General features: G+C 38.6%; 2 protein-coding genes across 7 annotated transcripts in view; both read left to right on the forward strand.

Moving 5' to 3' along the window:
- KLHL7 (kelch like family member 7) overlaps positions 1-9,278 on the forward strand; it is a 50,394-nt gene extending 41,116 nt beyond the window's left edge. For all 5 annotated transcript variants that reach the window (XM_059712552.1, XM_059712553.1, XM_059712554.1 and 2 more), the window contains 4 exons: positions 916-1,156; positions 2,138-2,339; positions 6,139-6,236; positions 7,841-9,278. In XM_059712552.1, the coding sequence (XP_059568535.1) occupies positions 916-1,156; positions 2,138-2,339; positions 6,139-6,236; positions 7,841-8,124 (825 nt within the window). In that variant the 3' untranslated portion in view covers positions 8,125-9,278. The remainder of the gene's footprint in view (positions 1-915; positions 1,157-2,137; positions 2,340-6,138; positions 6,237-7,840) is intronic.
- Positions 9,279-14,267: 4,989 nt separating this feature from the next.
- NUP42 (nucleoporin 42) lies at positions 14,268-24,796 on the forward strand. 2 transcript variants are annotated; one of them, XM_059712556.1, is made up of 7 exons: positions 14,268-14,473; positions 15,400-15,628; positions 17,262-17,356; positions 20,820-20,896; positions 21,657-21,743; positions 23,299-23,383; positions 23,962-24,796. In XM_059712556.1, the coding sequence occupies exons 1-7, from the start codon at positions 14,362-14,364 to the stop codon at positions 24,540-24,542; spliced, it is 1,266 nt and encodes a 421-aa protein (XP_059568539.1). In that variant the 5' UTR covers positions 14,268-14,361; the 3' UTR covers positions 24,543-24,796. The 2 variants fall into 2 exon arrangements, with proteins under 2 accessions (XP_059568539.1, XP_059568540.1); XM_059712557.1 differs by lacking the exons at positions 14,268-14,473; positions 17,262-17,356 and having other exon boundaries at positions 15,496-15,628.
- The last annotated feature ends 635 nt before the right edge of the window (positions 24,797-25,431 follow it).

Below are 25,431 nucleotides of genomic sequence, written 5' to 3' on the forward strand. Positions count from 1 at the left end.
CTTACTGTGCCTAATTTATCAGTTAAACTTTACCATATGTATGCATAGGAAAAAACATAGTGTATATAGGATTTAGTACTATCCACAGTTTCAGGCATTCACTGGGGATCTTGGAACAAATCCATCATGGATAATGGAGAACTACCGTATTCAAGTATTTCATAGTAAATGTCATGGCTTTAAGCGTCTGGCTGACTACACTGGCTCAACTCAATGTTTACAGAAGATATCTCACAGAAGTCTCCAAAATACCTTCTAGCTTTAGACATCGGTAGGATAATGGCAGTTTAAACTTCATATTAACCATTGATTCTTTTTTCTTTTTCTTTTTTTAAATCCTTGCCTGAGGATATGTTTTCTATTGATTTGAGAGCGAGAGAGAGAATATTGCAGCAGTTGGTTGCCTTCTGTACACACCCAACTGGGGATTGAACCCATCACCCTCAGTGTACAGGAAGATGCTCCAACCAACCGAGCCACTCTGGCCAGGGCAACCCCTGATTCTTTATAACTCTATACATCTGGCAGGGAAGGGATGAGGATATTCACACTTGAAGAAAAGTTGTTGTTGTTGTTGTTTTTAAATAACAAACTACTTTGCTTACTTTAGAATTTTCCTGTATTATTATCCTCAGTAACAGAAAGAATGGGAGACTGGGTGATGACGATACATCCAGGTGCATTAAAGTTTATTTTAGAGCCAGAAAAGACCCAAAGCAGCCACTTGTCTTCTTGCCCTCTGCCAACATTCTGGAAAAAAATCACACCATTAGATAATAGTCTCAAGCCAAACATTTTTATATGTATTCTAGTAAATTAACATATTCTTGTGTTTTGTATTTTCTCAACTATGTCTTGATCTTTTTCAATTATACTTTTCTGTTACTGAAAGCTTCCTGTCCTTTCCTGTTACAGGATTATAGCTGGACGGACATCCGCTGCCCCTTTGAAAAACGAAGAGATGCAGCATGCGTGTTTTGGGACAATGTTGTATACATTTTGGGTGGCTCTCAGCTCTTCCCCATAAAACGAATGGACTGCTATAATGTGGTGAAGGATAGCTGGTATTCCAAACTGGGCCCCCCAACACCTAGAGACAGCCTCGCTGCCTGTGCCGCAGAGGGCAAAATTTATACATCTGGAGGTTCTGAAGTCGGTAAGGACTTTCTCAGTGTTTTTGTTTGGGGCATGTGTTTTAAAGCCAAGTACCTTGGCTTTTATATTTAAATAAACAGTTGATGTTATTTATTCAGATATTTTTTGACATAATTTAAATGGATATGTTACATTTTAGAGCCCATTTACCTGAAGGCTTACCTTATTTATGAATCAGTACTTTAAAAGAGCTTCAACTTCCTAGATTATGTCCATTTTTTAAAAAATATGTCCAGTTTTTAAAAAATGTGTTGTTATTAATTTTTAGAGAGAAAGGGAGGGAGAGGGATAGAGAAATAGAAACATTGATGAGAGAGAGAGGAACATCATGGATTGGCTGCCTCCTGCACACCCCCTCCTGGGGAACAAGCCCACAACCCAGGCATGTGCCCTGATGGGGAATCAAACTGGAGGACCTTTGGTTCCTGAGTCAATGCTCAACCACTGAAACATACAACGGTACCTTGATAATATACTCAAGAATGGACCAGCATGACTTCTCAGGGCTTACCATACAACCACCAAGAGAAGTCAGGAAGAGTAGTATTGTTAGTGGTGCAGTGGCTGTCATAGAATATTATATGGTAAGCCTCAGAATATTATCAGATAGTAGTTATCATATTTTAAGGCATGGGTTTATCATCTGTAAATAGGTATGCTATATATAAACATTTCAAGTTTGGATCATTCCCATCATGCACCACTGGGCTGGAGGACATCCATAAAGTTCCTTATTTAATTTTCTTTTGAAATCAAACCAAATATTTTCCTAAAATGCAATTACAATATGTAAGTCTCTCCACAGATCCTTCTGTGACTATTTTCCAAGGTCTGTACTAATTATTCCTACATTGTGTTGCTGTTGTTGAGTCTAGAAAAGACTCTGTAAATTCTTCCTTCCAGTAACTGATTCCCTCTACAGTCAGCTCGCTCCAAGCCTGTACACACTCCATCAAGCATGATGGGCCTTCTTCTTTTCCAGGAAACTCGGCTCTGTATTTATTTGAGTGTTATGACACGAGAACTGAGAGCTGGCACACAAAGCCCAGCATGCTGACCCAGCGCTGCAGCCACGGGATGGTGGAAGCCAATGGCCTAATCTATGTTTGCGGTGGAAGTTTAGGGAACAATGTTTCTGGCCGAGTGTTGAATTCCTGTGAAGTTTATGATCCTGCCACAGAAACGTATGTATGGATTTAAAATTCTATTTCACAGTATTGTATCCTGTAAGCTCAGTGTAAGATGTGTCAAAAAGAGCCCAACGGGAGAATTTAGCTCTAATAGTAAGAATGTACACACAGTTTTAAATGTTTACAGCCTGGACCCTTTCTCTGCACCTTAAGAAATGGCTTCAGTTTATACCCTGTGGCAGCCCCTCTCTTTCTCTTCCTCCTTGTAGGCAATGAATGTCTATGAATGATGAGACAAGTCTGACTGCTTGATCAAATTCATGAAATAACTTCTTTTAGAGGTCAGGAAATGTAGGGGAGGAGGGGGGGAATTAGGATCAGTAGTAAATTTGCCTTTAATTAAGAAATATTATATGTTTAATTAGAAATAGTAATAAATCATAACCCTAGGTATAATGCCTTTTGTGAGTTTTGTGCTTAGGAAAGTATGTTTAGATTCATTTTTATTAAACAAAATTATTCTTTTTTTTTTTTAATATATTTTATTGATTTTTTACAGAGAGGAAGGGAGAGAGATAGAGAGTTAGAAACATCGATGAGAGAGAAACATCGATCAGCTGCCTCCTGCACATCCCCTACTGGGAATGTGTCCGCAACCCAGGTACATGCCCTTGACCGGAATCGAACCTGGGACCTTTCAGTCCGCAGGCCGACGCTCTATCCACTGAGCCAAACCGGTTCCGGCACCAAAATTATTCTTAAATCAACTGGTTTTTGAAAAGCAAAATGCTAAAGAAATAAATGATTAGCCAGTTTTTCTGATCTTGTAATTAATGATGAAACCCATCGAATGTCGCCAGAGGAAATATGCTAATTATTTAATAGGAAGGGCAGTGATAAGGACAGTGACATGGAAATAGTGAGGACATGAACACAGATGATGTTCTAGTGATACTAAAAAATATCCCAAGAACTTCAATAAGAAAATTCACCTGCTTTCTGAAAGGATCGTTCTTCCTTTGCCCAGAACAAGATATTGGGTAAATATGTTCAACTGAAACGTTATGCCAAAGAACGGCACCAACTCTCTTGTCCTCAAGTTTTATATTTAGGAAATATTGACAGACTTCAAAACATAGAAGTCTTCCACTCCAGCTGCTGCTTTTTTTTTTTTTAATTAAGAGTAACAATTTAATTATAAAATATGACCAGTCATGTGCATTTATTTATTTATGCTTCCCACCTGCTTTTAAGGGTTTAAAGAAGCATAATCAGTAACTCCTTTACCAAACAAAAATGCAGTTAACAGTAGTTTGTTTACTCATATTTTGCTCATCTGGTTACCAGTGTTAGAAATAGAATTGAGTGCAATGTATCTTGAAATTTGTCTTTTGCCCAGTGTTGAGACTAGGCAACCTCTTGAAATCATCCAGATTTATTACTCCTTTCAAAATGTACCTTTGTACTTACCTTTGTACTTGCCAGAGCACACTGGCTTATCCTCATCTTATCATCCACCAATTCAACTATCTATCTGCCCTTTTTTGCCCCACCCACAGGAGTGTATATCAGCTGTCCTCCCTCCTAGATCAGTCTCTACTTTACCTCCCATAAGCCCTGTGCTCAAAAAGTGTTGCAGCATACTAATTGGAAAACCAGTCTCATTCATCCTGCTGCCCAATTCTTTTTTCATCTCTAAAAAATCTCTTAAAGTAGGACCCATACCATGTAAACTCCGGGCTTTTAAATTTGTTCAGGCAGTATCAATGTAAATCAATATATTCTTGTTCATATTAGCAGAGTAAACATTAAAGGAATTCTGTAACCTCAATTTTTTTAAAAAACTAGGTGATTATATTCAGTTTAGGGAATATTTTAAAACTTACACAACTTAGCATTTTTTGTATATATTGAGCTTGTATGTTAAATTTTTCATATCCTCTTCAATGCCCTTAAACTTTCTTAAGTGAAAAAAGAGTGTGACTATAATTATCCAACTCTCAAAATGAAAAATAAGTTATGTATTACTAAGATTTTCTTTCTACTGTGATCGGTCCATCCATGTTTTTTACAAAATTTTCTTCCCAGTTTTGACAATTTTCTTAAGTATTTTATAACTAGACTGTGTTTAATTGGAAGGTCTGGAATAAAACCTCTGCAGTCAGAATTTTAAGAAATTAAAATTGTGAAACTTCCATATTGTAAACCTTCAGGAAACTTATCCTATATAATAAAACCCTAATATGCAAATTGACCAAACAGTGGAATGACTGGTCGCTATGATGCGCACTGACCACCAAGGGGCAAACGTCTGCCCTCCTAGAGGGAGACAACCAACAGGCGGCAGTGGCGGCGGCGATCGGGGGGCGGGGCCGGCCAGCGAGTGCCCCACCAGTCGCCTCCCGCAGACCCACAAACCCGCAACTGGCAGTCAGACATTCCCTGAGGGTGCAGGCCGGGCTGAAGGACCCCCCCCCCCCACACACACACACACACACACACACACACATCCTTGCACAAATTTTGTGCACCAGGCCTCTAGTATATACATAAAAACATGCCCTTTGTACCATGGACAAATTTGAAGAAGAGAGGGCTTTGTATATATTGAATTTTTCCAAATCAAATACTGTGTTGATTGTATTTGGATAGCTTACTCTATAAAGCTCACTGTATGGAGAGGCAGTGAGGCCTGGTGCTGGCTCTCCGACTTCCAAGCTGTGTGCTGGTCTTTTCATCTAGACAGGCATGTGTGTTTATCCTGAAAAGCAGGAGCAGCGTTGCCAACCTCACTTTACAGAGTACTCTGAAAATGAGAGTGGTGACTCCCAAACCACTTTTTAAAAATAAATATAAGGCAACAAATAAGTTACTACTATTTCATAGTTAATCATTATACCTTAATTATGTTTTTTAAAAGTTACATTTATTACATTGTTTAAAAGCAGAAATAGAAATAACCATACTAGAGGGTTAACGCTTATGCCAATTTTTTTCTTTTGTTGTTGATTGGAGCATTTTGGTTATTAGCTATTATGCACACAACCCCTGTGTGCCAGTACCATCTTCACAAACACAAATGTCAATTGTGTATATGAGAGTATATGCAAAAGAAAGGATTGAATCTCAGAAAAAAACAGCTAACCACATTGTTTATGATGTGTATGAATATAATGCTATTACCTGTGAATTAGTGTCCTTCAACACTTGTATCCACATTTATATCTCAATCTCAGTATTTGTTGTAGTGGCTGTGAACACAGCAACATACTAATAAGTTATTAAACTTAACAGAATGATAGCACTTTTGTTACTAGGGCTGGCTAAAGTCCTAAGTGTAAATTTAAAGATGAACATGTGAATAGTAATAGATACTACTAATTTGCTGGTGCTAGAGGCCCGTAATAAATTTGTTTTACTTATTCATATATAAATATTAATTAACACCACATGTGACAGTGTTTGTGCTTTATAGTCTCTTATGTACCTTTCCCTTGTTTTTTGTTATCATTTTACAAGTTATTGTGAACTACAGGAAATGGATTTCTTCCAAAGACATGTTAATAATCTCAAATATGTCCTAAATGTCATATCCTATCAGAGTTGAAGGGAATAAAATCTGTATTTACCCACCTATAAATAAATTACTCAAAACCACTGTAAAGCTTTTGTTTTCTAGCCTTCCGGGTTTGTGTGTGTATGTATATGTGTACCGTGTGCGCGCGCGCGCGTGCACACACACACACACACATATGTGACTGGTAAGTGAGCACTTAGTTGGGATAACAGATCTTTCTTATAAATTAATATTCTGTGTGAACAGTACTCTAAAAACCTTCTTTTATTTTTTCAGATGGACTGAGCTGTGTCCAATGATTGAGGCCAGGAAGAATCATGGACTGGTGTTTGTGAAAGATAAGATATTTGCTGTGGGCGGTCAGAATGGCTTAGGTGTGTGGTGGTGTTAATTCACTGTTCAACTTTCCCAATGAGTTTGATGATACTTCCTTATCTTAAATTATGGAAACATTTCTTAAAATCTAAATATAAGGGTTTATCCAATACATCATTATGCTTATTTTTATGGCTTATAGTTTACTAGAAGCCCGTTGCACGAAGATTTGCACAATAGGCCTTCCTTCCCCTGGCTGCCGGCACTGGTTTTCCTCCAGCACCCGGGACCCAGTCTTCACTCCACGCCTGTGTATGCAAATTAACCGCCATCTTTGTTGGGTTAATTTGCATAGTCGCTCTAATTGGTTGGTGGGCGTAGCGGAGTGATACCAATTTGCATGTTTCTCTTTTATTAGTGTAGATAGAAACATTGGAGTACATTTAACATCCTTTTCCATGAAATGTGGGTAATGGCCTTCAGTCATTGTAACAGTCCCAGACAGCTTCTACACATTTCTAAATGTTCTCTGGGGTTTGGTATCACTAGTTTTAAGAACTATTGAATAATAGAAATATTTGAACTTTTAAAAAACTTTTATTTTTTTAAAGTACAGGTTTTAGGACTTGTATCCAGGCTCTGAATGGCAAACTTTCCTAACATTTTTAAACATTGCATGAAAATATTAGTATCACTATTTTATTAAATGAGTAAATTTGACCTTATTTTTTTTTTAAGATTTTTAATTGATTTTTAGAGATAGAGGAAGGGAGAGGGGGAGAGAGAGTGACACATCGATTGGTGGCTGCCTCCTATACCCCCCCTTGAGCCCCCTACCCAGGCTTGTGCCCTGACTGGGAATCGAACTGGCAACCTTTTTTTTTTTTTTTTTTTTTTAATAATATACTTTTATTGATTTCAGAGAGGAAGAGAGATGGAGAGATAGAAACATCAATGATGAGAATCATTGATTGGCTGCCTCCTGCACTCCCCCTACTGGGGATCGAGCCACAACCTAGGCATGTGTCCTTGATCAGAATCGAACCAGGGGCCCTTCAGTCCCCAGGCCAACACTGAATCCACTGAGCCAAACTGGCTAGGGCTAGCAACCTCTTTGGTTGGACAATGCCCAGCCAACTGAGCCGTACTGGCCAGAGCTTTATTTTCTTAAATAACGTACTAAAATCTTAAATAATTGCTTTAAGTAATGGAGACTCTGGACTGAATCTATAGATTATTCCACAAACCTCATTTTAGTCAGCACCTTTAAGCATTACTTAAATGTAACAATAAAATAACTTCTTTCCCTTCTCCTATCTCTGTTCATTGCAATTTTCCATAAACTGCTGAAAGATAAATAGTACAAGGACAAAGTGGGACATTTGAATAATTCGATTTAAAGTTAATCAACAGGAAAATCCACAGATTGGTTTACTTTTTTATTTTAATTTTGCATAATTAAATATTTATGATTCTAAAATGACAAAAATTAAACGTCTGTTGTGTTAAGGTAAGAATAGATGTGTGGGCATTATAAGATTCTTACACCTTTCCTGCATGCTTGAACATTATCATAATAAAATGTTAGAAAAATGAAAAGAATTATTACTTTAAGAGATCTTAGAATTGTTCATGTAGTTCGTGTTGTTTTATTCTTTTAAAGGTGGCCTGGACAATGTGGAATATTATGATATTAAGTTAAATGAATGGAAGATGGTCTCACCAATGCCATGGAAGGGTGTAACAGTGAAGTGTGCAGCAGTTGGCTCTATAGTTTATGTCTTGGCTGGTTTTCAAGGTGTGGGTCGATTGGGACACATCCTTGAATATAATACTGAAACAGATAAATGGTTTGCCAACTCCAAAGTTCGAGCTTTTCCAGTAACAAGTTGTTTAATTTGTGTTGTTGATACTTGTGGAGCAAATGAAGAAACCCTTGAAACATGAAAAATGAGTGGACTTCAAGACTTATTGGAGACTCAAAAATATGGCCACCAATACTTTGTTCCAAGAGTTGGTTACAAAGTTTTAGTTTGGTGGGTTTTGGGTTGGTTTTTTTTTGTTTTTGTTTTTTTGTTTTGTGTGTGTGTATGTGTGTTTTTAAGGAAATTTCAAGTAAAGAAAGATCCCTATAAAATCATATTTCCTTAATTCAAAGACCACATTTTAGCTGTCCACGTAATCATGAACATATCTAGCAAGAAAACTTGAAAAACACTAAGCATTTGGTGAAAATATGAATTTTTCTTAAATGAATTTAGCATTTGTAACTATGATTATGACAGAGTGGGAGATTGGCTCACCAGTGAACAGTCTCATCTTAGCTCTAGATTCTATTTTCATACATCACAGAAGTGCTATGTATTAGGCTGTTTGTTTCAGTTTAGTCAAGAACTAAAAAATAGTATGGAGCAGCTTAGTCTCCCATAGATTTGCTTGTCTTCATTTGTTCCATTTAGTGCCAAATGTGTTCCATTTTTAAAAGCAAGGCAGAGTGAGTCGAGGCATGCGCATACTCTCTCACAAACTTCATAATCGCATTTTGGGACTTAAAAATGTACCAAACTCCTGATGAAATATATTCAATCCAATTAAATATATTCCATCTTTTAAACAGAAATGTCAAGCTTAGCACCCATTATTAATTTGTCATTGTTTTACCCAGGGCTTAAAAAATGATTATGTCTCTTCAGTCCTCACTTCAAATAAAATCCAATTATAATAAAATGATTGACTAACCAGAAATAAAGCTATTTATAGCAAATTTATAGGTCACTAGAATAGCACTGATAATTATACAATATCAGTGTTGATTTTGAACTTCTAATGGATTAAAAGGTACATGATTTCTTTTCCTTAGCAAGATACATCAGAGATATTTGATCCCATTGTATCAAAAAGTTTTGTAATAATTTGAATTGCATATTTGTCATCTCTTACTGCTTTTGTGAAGTCAACAAGTCTTTCACAAACCCATCTACTCATTTCTTCCTACTAATGTTTTGCCCGTTTACATTATGAAATGTATGGAATGAGCTATATAAAGCTGTCACCATCAATGTTTTTATCTGGTAATATTAAATATTTTTTAATAAAACAGACTGCTAAGTTCTATTCATTCTTTATTTTAGATGTGGTAATGATTTTTTTTTTAATTTGTGAAGCAGTGTTCCTATTTTAATTTTGTTTTCTCTATATGGGAGTTGTATAATCTTAAACACTAAAAAATGTTTAAATGAAAACAACTGTAAAAAGCATTATGATATGTTTGTTTATATATGGTTTTTTATGTACATAATAGCTTTATTAAGATATAATGTACATATCAAACAATTCACCATTTAAAGTGTACCATTCAATGGTCTTTAATATATTCGCAGAGTTGTGCAGCTGACACCACAATTTTGGAACATTTTCTTCACCACAAAAAGAAACCCCATACTCATTAGCGGTCACTCACCATTTTTCCCCTTGTCTCATTTCACTGTGGCTCCTGCAACAAATTACTACAAACTTGGTGGCTTAAAACAACAGAAATGTACTCTTCCTTAGTTCAGCAGGCCAGGAGCCCTACATCAAGGGTCAGGATGCCTCCTTCTGAAGGCCCTGAGGCAGAAACTACCCAAGCCTCTCCCTACCTCTGGTAGCTGCTGGCAGTCCTTGCTGTTCCTTGGCTTGTAGCTGCCTCATTTGTTCACTGCCTCTGTCTTTACATGGCCTTTTCCCTATGTCTGAGACTATATGGTGTTATAAGGTCAGCAGTCATTGGGTTTAGCCCACCCTACCCCCATCTACTATGACCTCATCTCAGCTGATGACATTTGCAAAGACCCTATTTCCAAATAGGTCACATTCTAAAGTTCTGGGTGGGCATGAATTTGGGGGAGATATTATTCAACCCAGTTATATCCCTCAAACATCCAGTCCTAGGCAACCATTAATCTTTCTCTAGATTTGCCTATTCTGAACATTATTTTATGTTGGGTTTTGAAGTTTTCACTCCATGGAGGGGGTGGTGGGATGTGTCATGAGAAAACAGATAAATCTGCATTGAGGAACTTCTACAAAACAACAAGCTATGGTCTTCAATAGTGCCAAGGCCAGGAAAGACAGAGGAAATATTCCAGAATGTAGGAGACTAAAGAAATATGAGTAAGGCAACATATGGTCAATGACAGGAGGCAAGAACATACAATGGGGTAAAGACAGTCTTATTCAAAAAATGGTGTTAAGAAAATTGGACAGACACATGCAAAAACATGAAACTAGACCACCTCATACCATATATAAGAATAAATTCAAAATGGATTAAAGATTTAAAGGTAAAACTCAAAACTATAAAACCAGAAGAAAACAGGCAAGTCTGGCATCTCATCAATGTGTTTTCTGTTATATCTCCTCCAGCAAGGGAAAAAAGTGAGGACTATATCAAACTAAAAAGGTTTTGCACAGCAAAGTTAATTAAAAAAATGGAAATACAACCTACTGAATGGAAGATGTTCACCAAGGATATACCTGATAAAGGGTTAATATCCACAAATTACATAGAACTTACGCAACTCTACACCAAAAACACAATCCAACTTCAAAAAAAAAAAAAAATGGGCAGAGGACCTGAATAGACACTTCTCCGAAGAGGACATACAGGTGGCCAATAGACATATGAAAAGATGCTCAATATCACTAATCATCAGAGAAATGAAAATTAAAACCCCAATGAGATATCACCTCACACCTGTCAGAATGGCTATCATCAATGAATAAATATCAAGTGTTGGCAAGGATGTGGAGAAACGGGAACCCTCATGCACTGTTGGTGTGAATGCAGATTGATGCAGCCCCTATGGAAAAGTGTATGGAGGTTCCTCGAAAAAATTAAAAGTGGAACTGCTTTATGACCCAACAATTCCACTTCTGGGTATATATCTAAAGAAATCCAAAACACTAATTAGAATATATGAACCCCTGTGATCATTGCAGCATTATTTACAATAGCCAAAATATGGAAGCAACCGAAGTATCCATTAATAGATGAGTGGATAAAAAAAAGTGGTGAAATTATATACATATATATACCACTCAGCCATAAGAAAAAGAATGAAACCTCACCATTTGTGACAACATGGATGGACCTAGAGCAGTGGTCAGCAAACTGCGGCTCGTGAGCCACATGCGACTCTTTGGCCCCTTGAGTGTGGCTCTTCCACAAAATACCACGTGCGGGCATGCATGTACAGTGCGATTGGAACTTCATGGCCCATGCACAGAAGTCGGTATTTTGTGGAAGAGACACATTCAAGGGGCCAAAGAGCCGCATGTGGCTCGCGAGCCGCACTTTGCTGACCACTGACCTAGAGGATATTACCCTAAGTGAAATAAGTCAAAGACAAATACCATATGATTTCACTTACATGCGGAATCTAAAGAACAAAACAAATGAACAAAAAAAATGGAAACAGACTCAGAACCAGAGAACAGACTGATGGTTGCCAAAGGGGAGAGGGGTTGGAGAGCTGGGTAAAAAAGGTGGAGAGATTAAGAAGTACAAATTGGTAGTTACAAAATAGTGATGGAGACGTAAAGCACAGCTTAGAGAATAAGTCTATATTGTAATAACTATGTATGGTACCAGATGGGTACTGGAAATATTGGGGGAACACTTTGTAAGTATTATCTAACCACTATGCCGTAAACCTGAAACTAACACAAAATAATGTTGAATGTAAAATGTAATTGAAAAATAAAATTTAAATAAAAAGAGGAAATACAAGTAAGGCAACAGTGATTCTGAACTGGATTCTTTTTTTCCCCAAAGGATGTTATGAGGATATTTGACAAAACATGAATGGACTCTAAGGGTTAGATGGTAGTAATACTTCGATATTAATGTCCTGATTTTGCTGGTTGTATTGTGGTTAAGAAGGAGAATGTCCTTATTTGTAGGAACTACACTAAGTATTTGGGTGATGGGACATCAGGTCTGCAATATAGTTGCAAGTGGCTCAGGAAAAAACGTTTTGCGCGCGCACACGCATTCACTCACACACATATATTATTTTTGCTGATCTAACAAAAAGGTATAATTTTCAGTCATTCACACTAAATGGCTATTGTAATTAGTTGCTGTCATTTTTCTTTTTTTTTTTTTTTTTGTTGACAGCCTTAGGGAAAAGAGGTCAGTGCTCCTGACTAAATAGTCAGGTATTGCATGTTTTAAAAATTCTTGCACACACCTGTTGAAAACCCACCAGGGACAAACCTGCAACCCAACCAAGTCAGATTTATTGATTCGTTGCAACCAAAGAAACTAAACACTGAAAGCAGTTTTTAGGGGTAAAATAGGCAGGTTTAGGGAGTTTTAAAAACACAGAGGGTCTGCCCTAGCTGGTTTGGCTCAGTGGATAGAGCGCTGGCTTGTGGACTGAAGGGTCCCAGGTTCAATTCTAGTCAAGGGGACATGCCTGTGTTGCGGGATTCATCCCCAGTGGGGGGTGTGCAGGAGAAAACCGATGTTTCTATCCCTCTCCCTTCCTCTCTGAAGTCAATTTAAAAATATACATTAAAAATACAGAGGGTCTGTGGGAGAGGCAAAGTTTGCTGGGGGCTGGGACTGCCAAAAGGCATCCATTCACAGAGAACTAAAGGCTCCACAGCCTAAAGGGAGAGGAAGATACCCATTCACAGACAATAAGGGGGGAAACAGAAAGGAGAAAGAGGAAAATAGATTTTCACAGGGAGTAGAGAATTCTACCACAGGACGGGGAGAAGAATAAAGGGAGACCCCACGTGGGGTTGGAGCTCTGAAGCCGCTACAGTGACCAACCAGAGGAGAATATCAGGACGCCAAGAACTGCAGCCTTTATAAACCTGGGGGGAAGGGGGCTTAGTGGGCTACCCCTTTGGGACCCCCTCCCCACGTGGGAGTCTGTGCTTGTTTCCCAATAAATTTCCACCTTTTCCTTTTGTCCGTGGCTTCATTCTTCGAATCCGCCTGGACAAGAACCTGGGACATCACCCTAGCATCCTGCTCAGAGGAAAACCACGCGTTTCGGTTTAATTTCCGCGTCTCACCACCAGAGCAACTGCAGGGTGCCTCACCATACAAAAGGGAGTTGGAGGCTTTGTGGGGAAGGTGCACTTCAGGTAAAATTCAAGTGAAACCGTATTGACAGGCTCCAAGCAAAGCAGCTGTGTGTAAAGGCAACATCAGGTTTGTTCTGAAAAGTGGGTGTAGGCGCTTTCATCGGAAACTACGAAGTTAAGGACATATGGGATGTTCTTTTCAGGAACCCCTTATCTGAGCCCCGCTCCTGGGTAGAAATCGAGACTGCTTCCCTGTTCGTGTCTTAGATCCTCCAGGCTCGAGTGGGGTGTTTCGTTCCTACCAATAGCAACCTTTACGTGGACGTCCAAGGTTTCCCGGTGGTTAAGAACACAGTACTCGTCCAAAACTGGGGGCGGTTATAACACTTTTCATTCCGACGGTCCTTAAAAGAAAGGCCGTTTCCTGTTACGTTACAATTGCCTTCATCTGACACGGTTATCCATCCTGATGGATGGCTGGGCACACTTTTCCTTCCTCAGCTGTTACAAGCGTTGCATTCGGCCTCTCAAACCACAGCTAATCCTCCTCTCGGGGCCTTGCTTAGGGTCCAGCTTTTTTTAAAAAATATATATTTTATTGATCTTTTACAGAGAGGAAGGGAGAGGGATAGAGAGTGAGAAACATCGATCAGCTGCCTCCTGCACACCTCCTACTGGGGATGTGCCCGCAACCCAGGTACATGCCCTTGACCGGAATCGAAGCTGGGACCCTTCAGTCCGCAGGCCGACGCTCCATCCACTGAGCCAAACCGGTTAGTTAGGACATAGGGTCCAGCTTTGCTTGACCTGCTTTCTTCTCCTTCCGAACTCGAGCCTCCCTCGCAGCCGGAGGCCCCACACGTGGGTTAAACGCGCCCCGTTCTCCAAGTCCTGGTTCAAGCTGTCCGCCTTCGCCAGCGCCCTGGGGGCCCTCCGCTCTTCTCGACTCCTATTGGGTGAATTCCACGCCTCTCATCGCGCCGGGGGCGGGGCGCGGCGCCAGAAGATGACGTCACGGCGGCGGGGCCGGAACTTTGGGTTGTTTCGGCTCTCCGCTGGCGTTGGGCGCTCGGAGACCGTTGGGTCGGCGCCGCCGCCGCAATGACCATCTGTCAGTTCTTCCTTCAAGGCCGCTGTCGCTTTGGGGAGCGGTGCTGGAACGAACACCCCGGCGCCTGGGGTGCGGGCGGCGGACGGCAGCAACAGCCCTCAGGTGACCTTGCGCTCAGCCCGCCGCCTCCGCCGCTGGCCGGGCGGGGATGGGCCCGACGGGTCCAGCGGGTGGGGACCGGGACCGGGCCTCCCGCGGGGGGCCCCGCGCGGCGCCCGCCACGCAGTTTCTTTCCGGCGGTTTTGCCCGCGTCTGAAGCACTCGGTCCGTTTGTGTTGAGCGGGCGAAGCCGGGCCCGTGGTCCTGGTTCTGAGGCCGAACAATGAGTGTGAAGTCAGAGGTGTGTGTCAAACCCTCCCCTTCGGTGGGTGGCAGTCGTTCCGAGAATTGGCACAGGTCGACCCAACGCCTCCTTGCCGTTCTCTACCCTTCCGGGGACTTGTTTTTCTCTTGACCCGAATATAATTTTTACTAAACTTGTTTTCCGGGGCTCTTCACTTTGGAGAAGTCGCCAACTCCTTTGGAAATACAATAAGTTTGCAGAGCCATTCCTCAGATATGCTCATCGAATTGGGGGTGAAATTGGGAGGATGGGGTGCCCAATGAAGAACTCGGGACTACGAGGGAACGGAATGCAGAGGACCGGGTTGACCTGCTCCCTGGGCCCGAGTCCTTAACGAAGGTTTTGGGATGTTTCATTAAACCAGTTTAGGAATGATGCACAAAGCGCTGTCTTCCAGGAGAGGTGAGGTCAGACATGAAACCATGGCAACACACACGCTTTAAAATTTTTATTTTCAATATATTTTATTGATCTCTTACAGAGAAGAAGGGAGAGGGATAGAGAGTTAGAAACATCGATGAGAGAGATCGATCAGCTGCCTCCTGCACGCCCCCCAGTGGGGATGTGCCCGCAACCAATTTACATGCCCTGGACCAGAATCGAACCCAGGACCCTTCAGTCTGCAGGCTGACGCTCTATCCACTGAGCCAAACTGGTTAGGGCTTTATTTTGTTTTTTGTTTCAGGTAATAGACGTGGATGGAATGCCACCAGCCAGAGATACTCCAGTGTTATCCAGCCATCCAGTTTCTCCAAATCTGCACCATGGGGGGGCAGCAGAGAGCAAGAAAAACCATCTTTTGGTTCTTTTGATTCTGGAGATTCAGCTAACAGGAACAGGGGGTTTGGATTTTCTCAGAACCCATTTGCTACTTCACCTACCTCTGATGAACAGAAAGATGAAAAGAAACTTCTGTAAGTGAAAGCATTAGAAAAATTATTTTCTTCTTTTTTAAAAAATTACTTATAATATATTTTTGAAGAAATAATACACTATTTAAAAAATCAGAATAAGCAAAAAGGAAAAAAAAGCACCGATGATCCTATCGCTCAGAGATAACCACTATTTTGCATAGATATCATACTAGATTTTATTTCATTTAAAAATGTGTCATCTTTCCATATCAGTACAGAGCCTTCTTAGAGCTAATTATGCTTTTCCCCCTTTTCTGTTAACACTATATTGTGAATGTCTTTCTAAGGTAGTCCTGCTTAAGTTGGTTGTAAATTATGAGACCTTTACAAAGTATGAGGTAATTTAAAGCAACTTGTGATCTTGGAGGTCAAATAGCATCTCGAATTTTTCTTTTAAAAACATTTACTTCATTTACGTCATTCAAATTGAAAAAGTGAATTAATTTGATTTAATTTGATTCCCTTCCCTTTTGTGGAGTAAATTCCTTAACATTTCTTGAGAACATTTGTAGCAGAAGTTACAACTGTTGCCAAATCAGTGCCTGGTTATCTAACTTCCCTCAGCTTCTGACAAAACTATACTTGTTAGTCTTTTACTTTCCATATAACCAAGTTAGAACCAATGAAAACCATTTTAAGCTGTGTACCATATACTACTGATTTTTTTTTTAAAGAAAAAACAAATGAGCCTCTCCTTCCTATATTTGATGTTTTTGTAAAAATCCTAAATTTAATATAGATTCTCTGTGGTCGGGGCAGGAGGGGATTTAATTTAGAGCTGACTCTATCCACAGCTTTGTCAACAAATTAACTGTGTGGGTATGGATCTATTTCCCCTTTTGAAAAGCATGAGAATTAGACAAAATGATCTCTAAAGTCCTACCCATTTAAAAATATTATGCTTTTTACACTAGAAGCCCAGCACATGAATTCGTGCACATTGAAAGGAAATTCATTAGAAGGTGGCCAGTGGGGTGGGACTGGGCAAGATGGGCCAGACACATCCTGGAGCCAACCTTCCTCAGTCCCTCCCCTCCAGCTGCCCCTGAGGTGGCACTGGGGCTCTAAGGGTGTCTGTGGCGTAAGCAGGGTCCCTTTTGCAGGTGGGGTCCCTCGGCCTGGCCTGCAGGATCGGGCCGAAAATGGCAGTCCGACATCCCCCGAGGGGTCCTGGAGTGCAAGAGGGCACTCTGCAAAGTTGCTGTTGCTTGGTAGCTCCTGCCCCCTGGTAGTCAGTGTGTGTCATAGCTTTTATATATATAGATGGTACTTTCTCTTTCCCAGTTAAATGATCATTGATGTTTATGATAATGAGCAAAAAGATTAAAGTTGTATATTTGACTGTATTTTAGTTCCTTAATACATATTGTACAATAGTTCTCAGTTAAATGTATTGGTTAATGGTTCCATGTACTGGAAAACCAAAATTATGAACTTCTTTAATCTTATAATATCTACAACATGAAGTGTAGTTTATATTTCTATAAACTTCTGCTTTAATAAGCACTTGAGAAAACATAATGGGGGAAAAATCTAAAAGTACATATTTACTACAATTTAAAATTTCAGTCATTGAAAGTTATAACTGATAAATTTTAATAAGCAGATGAAAAAGATTCTCTTTTTTTGTCAGGGAAGGAATTGTGAAAGATATGGAGGTTTGGGAGTCATCAGGGCAGTGGATGTTCTCTGCTTATTCACCAATGAAAAAGAAACCTAGTATTTCAGGTAACTGAGAAATTGTATGTTTTTAAAATATGTTTTACAACTCTTATTTTCTAAAACCAGGACCATGCCAAATAAAGTAATTAACATTGTTTAAAGTATTTGAGTATTCTAGCAGAACCTCTTGATTCAGAGGTTGAGGTTGGAAGGTATATTTTTTTAAGATATGTAGTTCTCAGTACAATCAGGACACACCACAGTTCCCATTCTGTAAGCCCAGGCAGAGGCTCTGCTTTCTTGGTTCCCTACAGGTACAACTTCAGAACTTCTTGGCTGCCTACAGGGAATAGAAGAGTCATAGTCTCCCTGCCATTAAGGCCTTGGCTGTCCGATTCTTTTTTCTCTTGCTTCCCTATCTTTCCTTTTAAGGATAGTTGTTTTTCATAAAGCATGTGAAGACCTACGCTGGAGGTAATGTCTGAAGGTAAAGAGCTTTAGTATAGGGATAGCATTTCTGCAGATACCCTTTTCTTCCCATTTTCTTTTGTCCACAGTTTCTAAGCCCTTTCTGGGCTGAAACCTACACACCACACTTCTCTAAGCGCACTCTGGGTGGTCCTGGGCTTCTGCCCTATTGAGTAAACAGCAGGTACCTAGCAGATGAGAGCCCTTGCAGTCGCTCAGAACTCTGGGACCTCTGCTCTGTGTCAGCTCCACCTGCTCATTCTCCGTGAGCATGTGTGTCACACAGCTCCTTAGTTATTTATTTACTCAATCATTCAACAAATTCTTACTGAATTTCTTTTGTGCCAGGCCCTATTCTAAGTGCTGGGGATATAGTGATGAGCAAGATGGACAGGACCCCTCCCTTATGAAGCTTATGTTCTTGAGGGAGGGAGCCAATAAGTAATACAAATAAATAAGAGAATTTCAGATAGGTGATTTTTCTATAAAGAAAATAAAGAAGTACTAAGGCTTTTTAAATCAGTTCAGAATTAAACCTAATGCTTACTGAATGCCCTAAAGCAGTGGTTCTCAAAATGTGGAATGTAGATCCCTAAGTATGGTTGCCAGATAAAATATGGGTTCCCAGTTAAATTTATTTTAGATAAACAAAGAATAATATTTTAATATATGAATAGCCCTTGTGACATACTTATACTAAAAAAGTATTTGTTGTATGTCTAAAATTCAAATTCTGTATTGTTTGCTGAATTTGGCAATCCTATTCCCGAAACCCTTGCAGGGGCTGTGCAAATTCAAAAATATTTTCATCATAATACTAACACATTAATTGCCATTTTCACTGTGTTGACATTAGCACAGTGGGTGCAAAAGCATTAATGCGTAAAACACATTGCATCGTAGTAAATATACATCAAGGCAGAGACAATAAACTATTAAAGTATGTAGTAGTCAATTAAAAATATGTCATTTTCACTTAATGTCCTTGATGAAATGGTAAGAGTTATTACTTTTATTAAATCTTGACCTTTGAGTGCAAACCTTTTGTTATTCCGTGTGACAAAATGGGAAGCGCACATAAAGTGATCCTGCACCGTGCTCATGTGTGATGGTTGTGTTGAGGGAAAGCACTCATGTGATTGCTGCCTTGTGAGCTGAACCAGCCACTCTTTCCCCCCGCCCCAGGACAATTTTTATTTGAAAGAATGACTGAGAACTATGGTTATTTAGACTTAAGTGTTTAGTGACATTTTCTTTAAAAAAAAATAAATGAAGTGAGCCTATCACTTCATAGAAAACAACTGACAGTGTTTATTGCCAATGATAAAATTCAGCCTTTCAAGTGAAAATTCGATTATGGAACACTGTTTTCTGCTAATGTGAGCTTGATGACTTCTTGATACTTAAAGTCTCGTCTGATGAGATGGATAGTGACATTAATAAATATAAATATTTTAATATTATACAATGACATTTGCCAACATTTGGAAGTTCTAGATAACTCAGTAGAACTTCCAAATGCTCAATCTATAATGTTACAAAATTATACATGGCTGAAAAATCCATTCTAAGTGCAAGATAAACCAGTGGATTTAATATAATTGTACAAAAATTTTGCATCCACATTGTAGCTAGCCTTTAGAAACTACTACCTGTTGCCCTAGCCAGTTTGGCTCAGTGGATAGAGCATTGGCCTGCAGACTGAAGGGTCCTGGTTTCCTTTCTGGGGTTGCAGGCTCCTCCCCAGTCCCAGCCCTGGTTGGGGCACATGCTGGAGGCAACCAATCAATGCGTTTCTCTCGCATAAATATTTCTCTCTGTCTTTCCCTCTTTCTCCACTCTCACTCAATGGAAAAATATCCTCGGGTGAGGATAAAAATAAAAAAAAGAAACTACTACCTGTCAAGTTTTGTATAATATCAAAGAAGAATATTCACAATTATCTGAAAAGGCCATTAAAGTCATCCTTTTCCAACTACATATCTGTGTGAGAACAGGTTTTCTTCAGACACTGCAACCAGGCAATATATTGCAAAAGATTCCATGCATCTAACTGTTTCCTGAAATTAAATCCTGTAAATTATATTAAGGTCAGAAGGAGTGAACATTTCTAAGGCTAGTGATGCTTATTGACAGTTTTCCTCCCAGATAAGTTGTATATTTTTAATCCCCTTAATGGCAATTTAAGAGAAAGTCCACTTCACCACATTCTTAGTAACAATAAATATTCATTTTTCGTTTTTGCCAGTCTGATAAGTAAAGCATTTTATCTCTATTTTAAGTTGTATTTTTTAAAAAATATATTTTATTGATTTTTTACAGAGAGGAAGGGAGAGAGATAGAGAGTCAGAAACATCGATGAGAGAGAAACATCGGATCAGCTGCCTCCTGCACATCTCCCACTGGGGATGTGCCCGCAATCCAGGTACATGCCCTTGACCGGAATCGAACCCGGGACCTTTCAGTCCGCAAGCCAACGCTCTATCCACTGAGCCAAACCGGTTTCGGCTTAAGTTGTATTTTTAAAATTTAACTTTTTATTTCATTTATTTACTGGATATTTGTATTTTTGTGACTTGCCTATTTATTATATTTGCTCAAATTAACTTTTTTTTTTAATGATTTGTAAGAGCTACTCATACATTAACATTGGCTCTTCTCCTGTCATGTTGCAATTATGGCTTTCCCGGGTTATCATTATTTCTTTAAATTTTGCTTATTGTTTCTAACATATAGAATATTTTTTTAGACAGCAGTTTGAATGTATATATAGTCAACTTTCTTTTTCTTCTCTTTCTTATTCTTTCTTCTCCATTTTGTTATTCTTTCCTCTCCGTTTATCTTTAGAAAAAGTTCCCCCTTCAAAGATCAAATAACCAACTACATTTTATTCTAATTTTATACTTATTTAAACATGAAAGAGAGTGTAGGCTCCTTATAATTATGTAAATTTTCTAATGATCAACATTAGCATACTTTCTTGTCTAGCACCTCTAGCTTTACTATACTGTTGAAAGTATTGGCATTTATTTTAAAGATTCAAATTGATTCCTCACTTCAGGTTTTACAGACATTTCACCAGAGGAGTTGAGGCTTGAATACCATAACTTCTTAACCAGCAATAACTTACAGAGTTATGTAAGTTTGTTTCCTATTCATCTACCTCAATAACAGATTAGCTGTTAATTACTATCTTCTTTGATTGTAGTCAAAGGTTGGCAAAGTGGGTGAGGCCTACAAGTTTTTCGAGACAAGGTTATTTTTATTTTCTAAATTACTTTTCTTGAAATTGATTGGTTATCTAAAATGGTGATACTATATTTTGACTGTAGTAACTGGGAATGTCATTATTTCATTACAAATAATCCAGCAATCAATCCCAGAAATCAAACCCTTTCATCATTTGACAAACATTTATAGAGCATTTCTTTGGTGCAGACACCATGATGAAAGCTAGAAAGACAGTTAAATAAAGCAGTCTGTTATATAGATTAACATTCTCACATGTCACATATCAAAAAATAAAAAAGCTGGACTTGAATAAGTTTGATGCTAAAGGAAGTGAAATAAAGTCTGTATTTTTTGTTGTCTATAGTCATGATCATGCGTTTTAACTAGCACACATGTTCGCCTCCTATCCAAATATAACTAACTCTCTGCTGCCAGATACTTAGGATTCTTAACCAGAAGATACAAGGAGTTGAAGAACAGGGTGAGGGGACTATAGCTGGAATATCTTTGGAAAATAGGGACAGGTCAATGCAAATTTTACAAGTTATGGACCATAAGAATGTTTCATAAACTTTTTGTGATTTTGGCAAAGACGTGAAGTTGTCATTTGAGAGATTTACTTAAATACTCAATATTGACTCATTATTTTTCTGTCTTCTCTCTTCAGCTGAATTCTATCCAACAGTTAAAAAATCAGTGGAGGAACAGGGTAAATGAACTGAAAACTCTAAATACATCAACTAAAATAGCTTTGGTGAGTAATGGAGAGTTTGTGACAGGGAAATGATTTATCTATTGCTTTTTTGCAGAGAATTTTACTTTCTTTTTTTTTTTTTTTTTTTTTTTTTGAATTTTACTTTCTATTTGGAAAGCAAAGTTAAGCTCAGCTGGTGTGGTTCGGTGGTTGAGCATCAACATATGAACCAGTAGGTCATGGTTTGATTCCTGGACAAGGCACATGCTCAGGTTGCAGGCTCGATCCCCAGTAGGGGGCGTGCAAGAGGCAGCTGATCACTGACTCTCATCATTGATGTTTCTCTCTTTCTCCCTCTCCCTTCCTCTCTGAAATAAATCAAAATATATTTAAGAAAACAACCACAAATTATGAATCACACATTCTCAAGAACTGTATCATCATTTAGAGGCAAGGCCCTGAAATTGCTTTCTCTCCATTCTTCACTCAGAAAAGCATAGGAAATCATGTTTTTTAAAAATTGTTTTTAGAGTAAATTTTAAACTTTTGTAGTATTAATTTTGAAATTGAAAAATATTACATACATTCAAATATTTCAAGTTATCAGCATTTAAAAATAAATTGCTTTTAAAAATGACATGAGTGTACATTGTTTATTCATTTACCTGTTAATGAATATCACACTAAGAGAAGCTAGATTTAAAAAAAAAAAAAAAAAGTACATACTAGTAATTACATTTATATGAAACTAAAAAAGACAGACCTTGTCTATAGTGATAGAAAGCAGGTGAGTGGTTTCTTGGTGCCAGGAGTTGGGGGAGGGCTGACTGGAAAAGGACACAGGGAGCTTTTAGGGGTGATGGAAATGTTCTAACTCTTGATAATGGTGGTGATTATAAGTTTGTCAAAGCTCATTGAAATATATATATTTTATAAATATATAGATATAAAATGGATGCATTTTATTGTATGTAAACTATACCTCAACAGAGTTTAATTTTTAAATAAGCTATTAGGGCTTCCACATGAGAGAAATCATATCTGTTTGAGTTGATTAGGAAAGGCTTTTGGCGAAGGGGTAAGTGAAAAGTTTCTTAAAAAGGAGATTAAGATTTCAGTAAGCAGAGATGAAAGACCTTTCAAGAGCAGGAAGTAGCAAGAGCATGAAATATTTGCAGGCAATGGGAAATGTGTAATAGATTTTAGTGGTAAGTTTCAGTAGTGTCATTGTGAATCAACTTCAGTTCAAGTGTTAGAGTGAATAGAATGGGATCCTCTAAAGGTCCCTTACCTAATATCTAGGTTTCTTGATAAATGCAGGTCAGCCTATAGACACTGAAATATATTCTTAAATTTTTTTTTCTGATTTTAGTATGTGTTCATTCGAAAATTTAGAAAATATTTAAAAACAAGAATAAAATTAAAACCATAATTCATTAACCAATTACTTTGAGCTTGGTTTACTTTTTTTTAATGTATATTCATATTGTGGGCATTTTTCTATGTTAAAAACATTTAGCTTCACATTTTTAAGTGCATATTTTAAACATTGAATTTGGCTCTGAAGTATATAGAATTATTTATCAAGTACTTTATTATTTGCCTGTTTTTACAGCTCTCTGATATAAAGGATGGAATAAATCAAGCAACACCTACATTTGGATTTGGCAGTAGGCAAACAGCAACATTCGGGTCACCAGGTAAGCGATACAGTAATGCAGGACTTCATTGATTTAGAAAAATAAGATTTTATAGGTTTGAAGTCATTAAGCCTGAAGGTATGTTAAGTACCATTGAAGACCCTATGGCTCAAGCTTTAAAAGTACATTTTAGGAATGGTTTTCAAGACTTTGATAGTTAGGGAAGCAGCACCTTTGAGGACTTTCTTGTCACTTGTGTAATAACATAGTATCATCCTCAAGTGACAGCTCTAGTGAGATTTTTTTTTTGGGGGGGGGGGGGGGTGGGGACAGGGAAGCCGCAAGCCAAAAGTGAACGTGCACTTGCTAATACCTGAGGTTTCTCAAAGCTGCCTCCTTGAGTGGTGCAAACGAGATCAGTGTAGCAGTAGCAGAAAGACAGAACAACAGCGTCCAGTGGGTTTGTTCTAGCTTCTCATTTTCCTTTTCTCCTCTCCTTCTAGTAATCATCTCTCTTCCCAACATCCAAGCAGGGCAGGAATAAGGGAGAAATTGGAGGGGGGGTGGGGGGAGTGGCTGGTAATATGGCTACATTTTCTGACTATAATAGATTTTTTCTTTTTCTGGTTTATTTGTAGGTTTTCCAGTGAATAACAGCATGGGTGATAATGCTCAAAATTCTAGTTTTACAACAAGCTCTGGATTTGCCACTGCCTCTCCTGGAAGCCCTTCTGTGTTCGGGAATATTCCAGCATTTGGAGCTGTTCCCTCTACCAGCCCTGCCATCACTACTTCTACTCCAGCTCCTGGATTTGGGAAACCTGAAATCACATCTGCTGCTTCATTTTCCTTTAAAACCCCTGCAGCCTCAGGATTTGGCTCAGCTGGGTTTTCAGGATTCCCAGCTCCCATGGCAGCAGGCCCTGTGGGAGCTCCAGGGGCCCCAGCCTTCGGAAACAGCAGTTCTGTGGCTGGCTTTGGTAGTCCAGGCTCACATTCTCACACTCCTTTTTCCAAGTCATTCAGTGACACTCATGATGGACATAGCAGCACATCCACCTCTGTCCCTGTCTCAAATGGCAGCACGACCACAGGTAATGAATTATTCACACCCAAGCATCAACTAACAGCAGAAGAACTGAGGCAATTTCAGTCCAAGAAATTTACTCTGGGGAAAATTCCATTGAAGCCACCACCTGTGGAACTTCTAAATATTTGAAAGGACAATTTTAAATACAGAAAAGAGTGACTTTTAAATTGTTTTGAATGGTTCATATAGAAGAATAGATATACGCACACATGTATATATATACTTATATATTTATATGGAATATAGCTTTAGGGGTTTGAAATTTAACATTTTTTCTTGAACCTAACTATTTAAGTAAAACATAATAGCAAGAGATTTTCTTTTACTATAATTATGAATGGAACTGAAAAGCTGTGCGCTGAATAAAGTATTTTCTCATCCTACATCATTTTACTATCTTAACCTTTAAAGTTTTTCCTTTAAACATTGTTTTAAGGAGATAATTTCTAGAACCATTAGGGGGGAAATGCTTAAATATTTAGCTTACTTACCGAATAAACATCAGTAACATGACCTTCCTTTCATGCAAAAGAAGATTCTCTTAAAGATAAATAACAGCTTTTAAAGAGTGAAAACTTTGATTTTTAGAACCTAGGAGGCATTTTTCCCTCATAATTTTGTCCCACCCCCCACCCTCCTCAATTTTGGCTGTCTCATGGGCCACCATTTGAGTTTTCTTCAACAATTTCAGACTACTTTTTATCTTAGCCTAATTTTTATATAATTGTACTTATTCTTTACATTATCCAATCAAATGGTTGGATTGTAAGAGGAATAGAAATTGTGATCATGTGAATAAATAGTGTTATGTAGAGGGGTCAGTATTCTAGCTCTGTTTCTAGAACTTTTGTAATTCTTAGACATACTTAGATCTCCCTGTGTCCTCAGATTGAGGGGGTAACATCTTGATATCTTACATATGGTTGATCCCAAAAAACCAAAGACCTGGCCTGGCTGAGGCACATATATCAGAGCTCTGTGCTCCTTTCTTAAACCTCAAAAAGTATGCAGCTATTAC

The sequence above is a fragment of the Myotis daubentonii genome, chromosome 10 (genome assembly GCF_963259705.1).
Source record: "Myotis daubentonii chromosome 10, mMyoDau2.1, whole genome shotgun sequence".
Lineage (NCBI taxonomy): Eukaryota > Metazoa > Chordata > Mammalia > Chiroptera > Vespertilionidae > Myotis > Myotis daubentonii.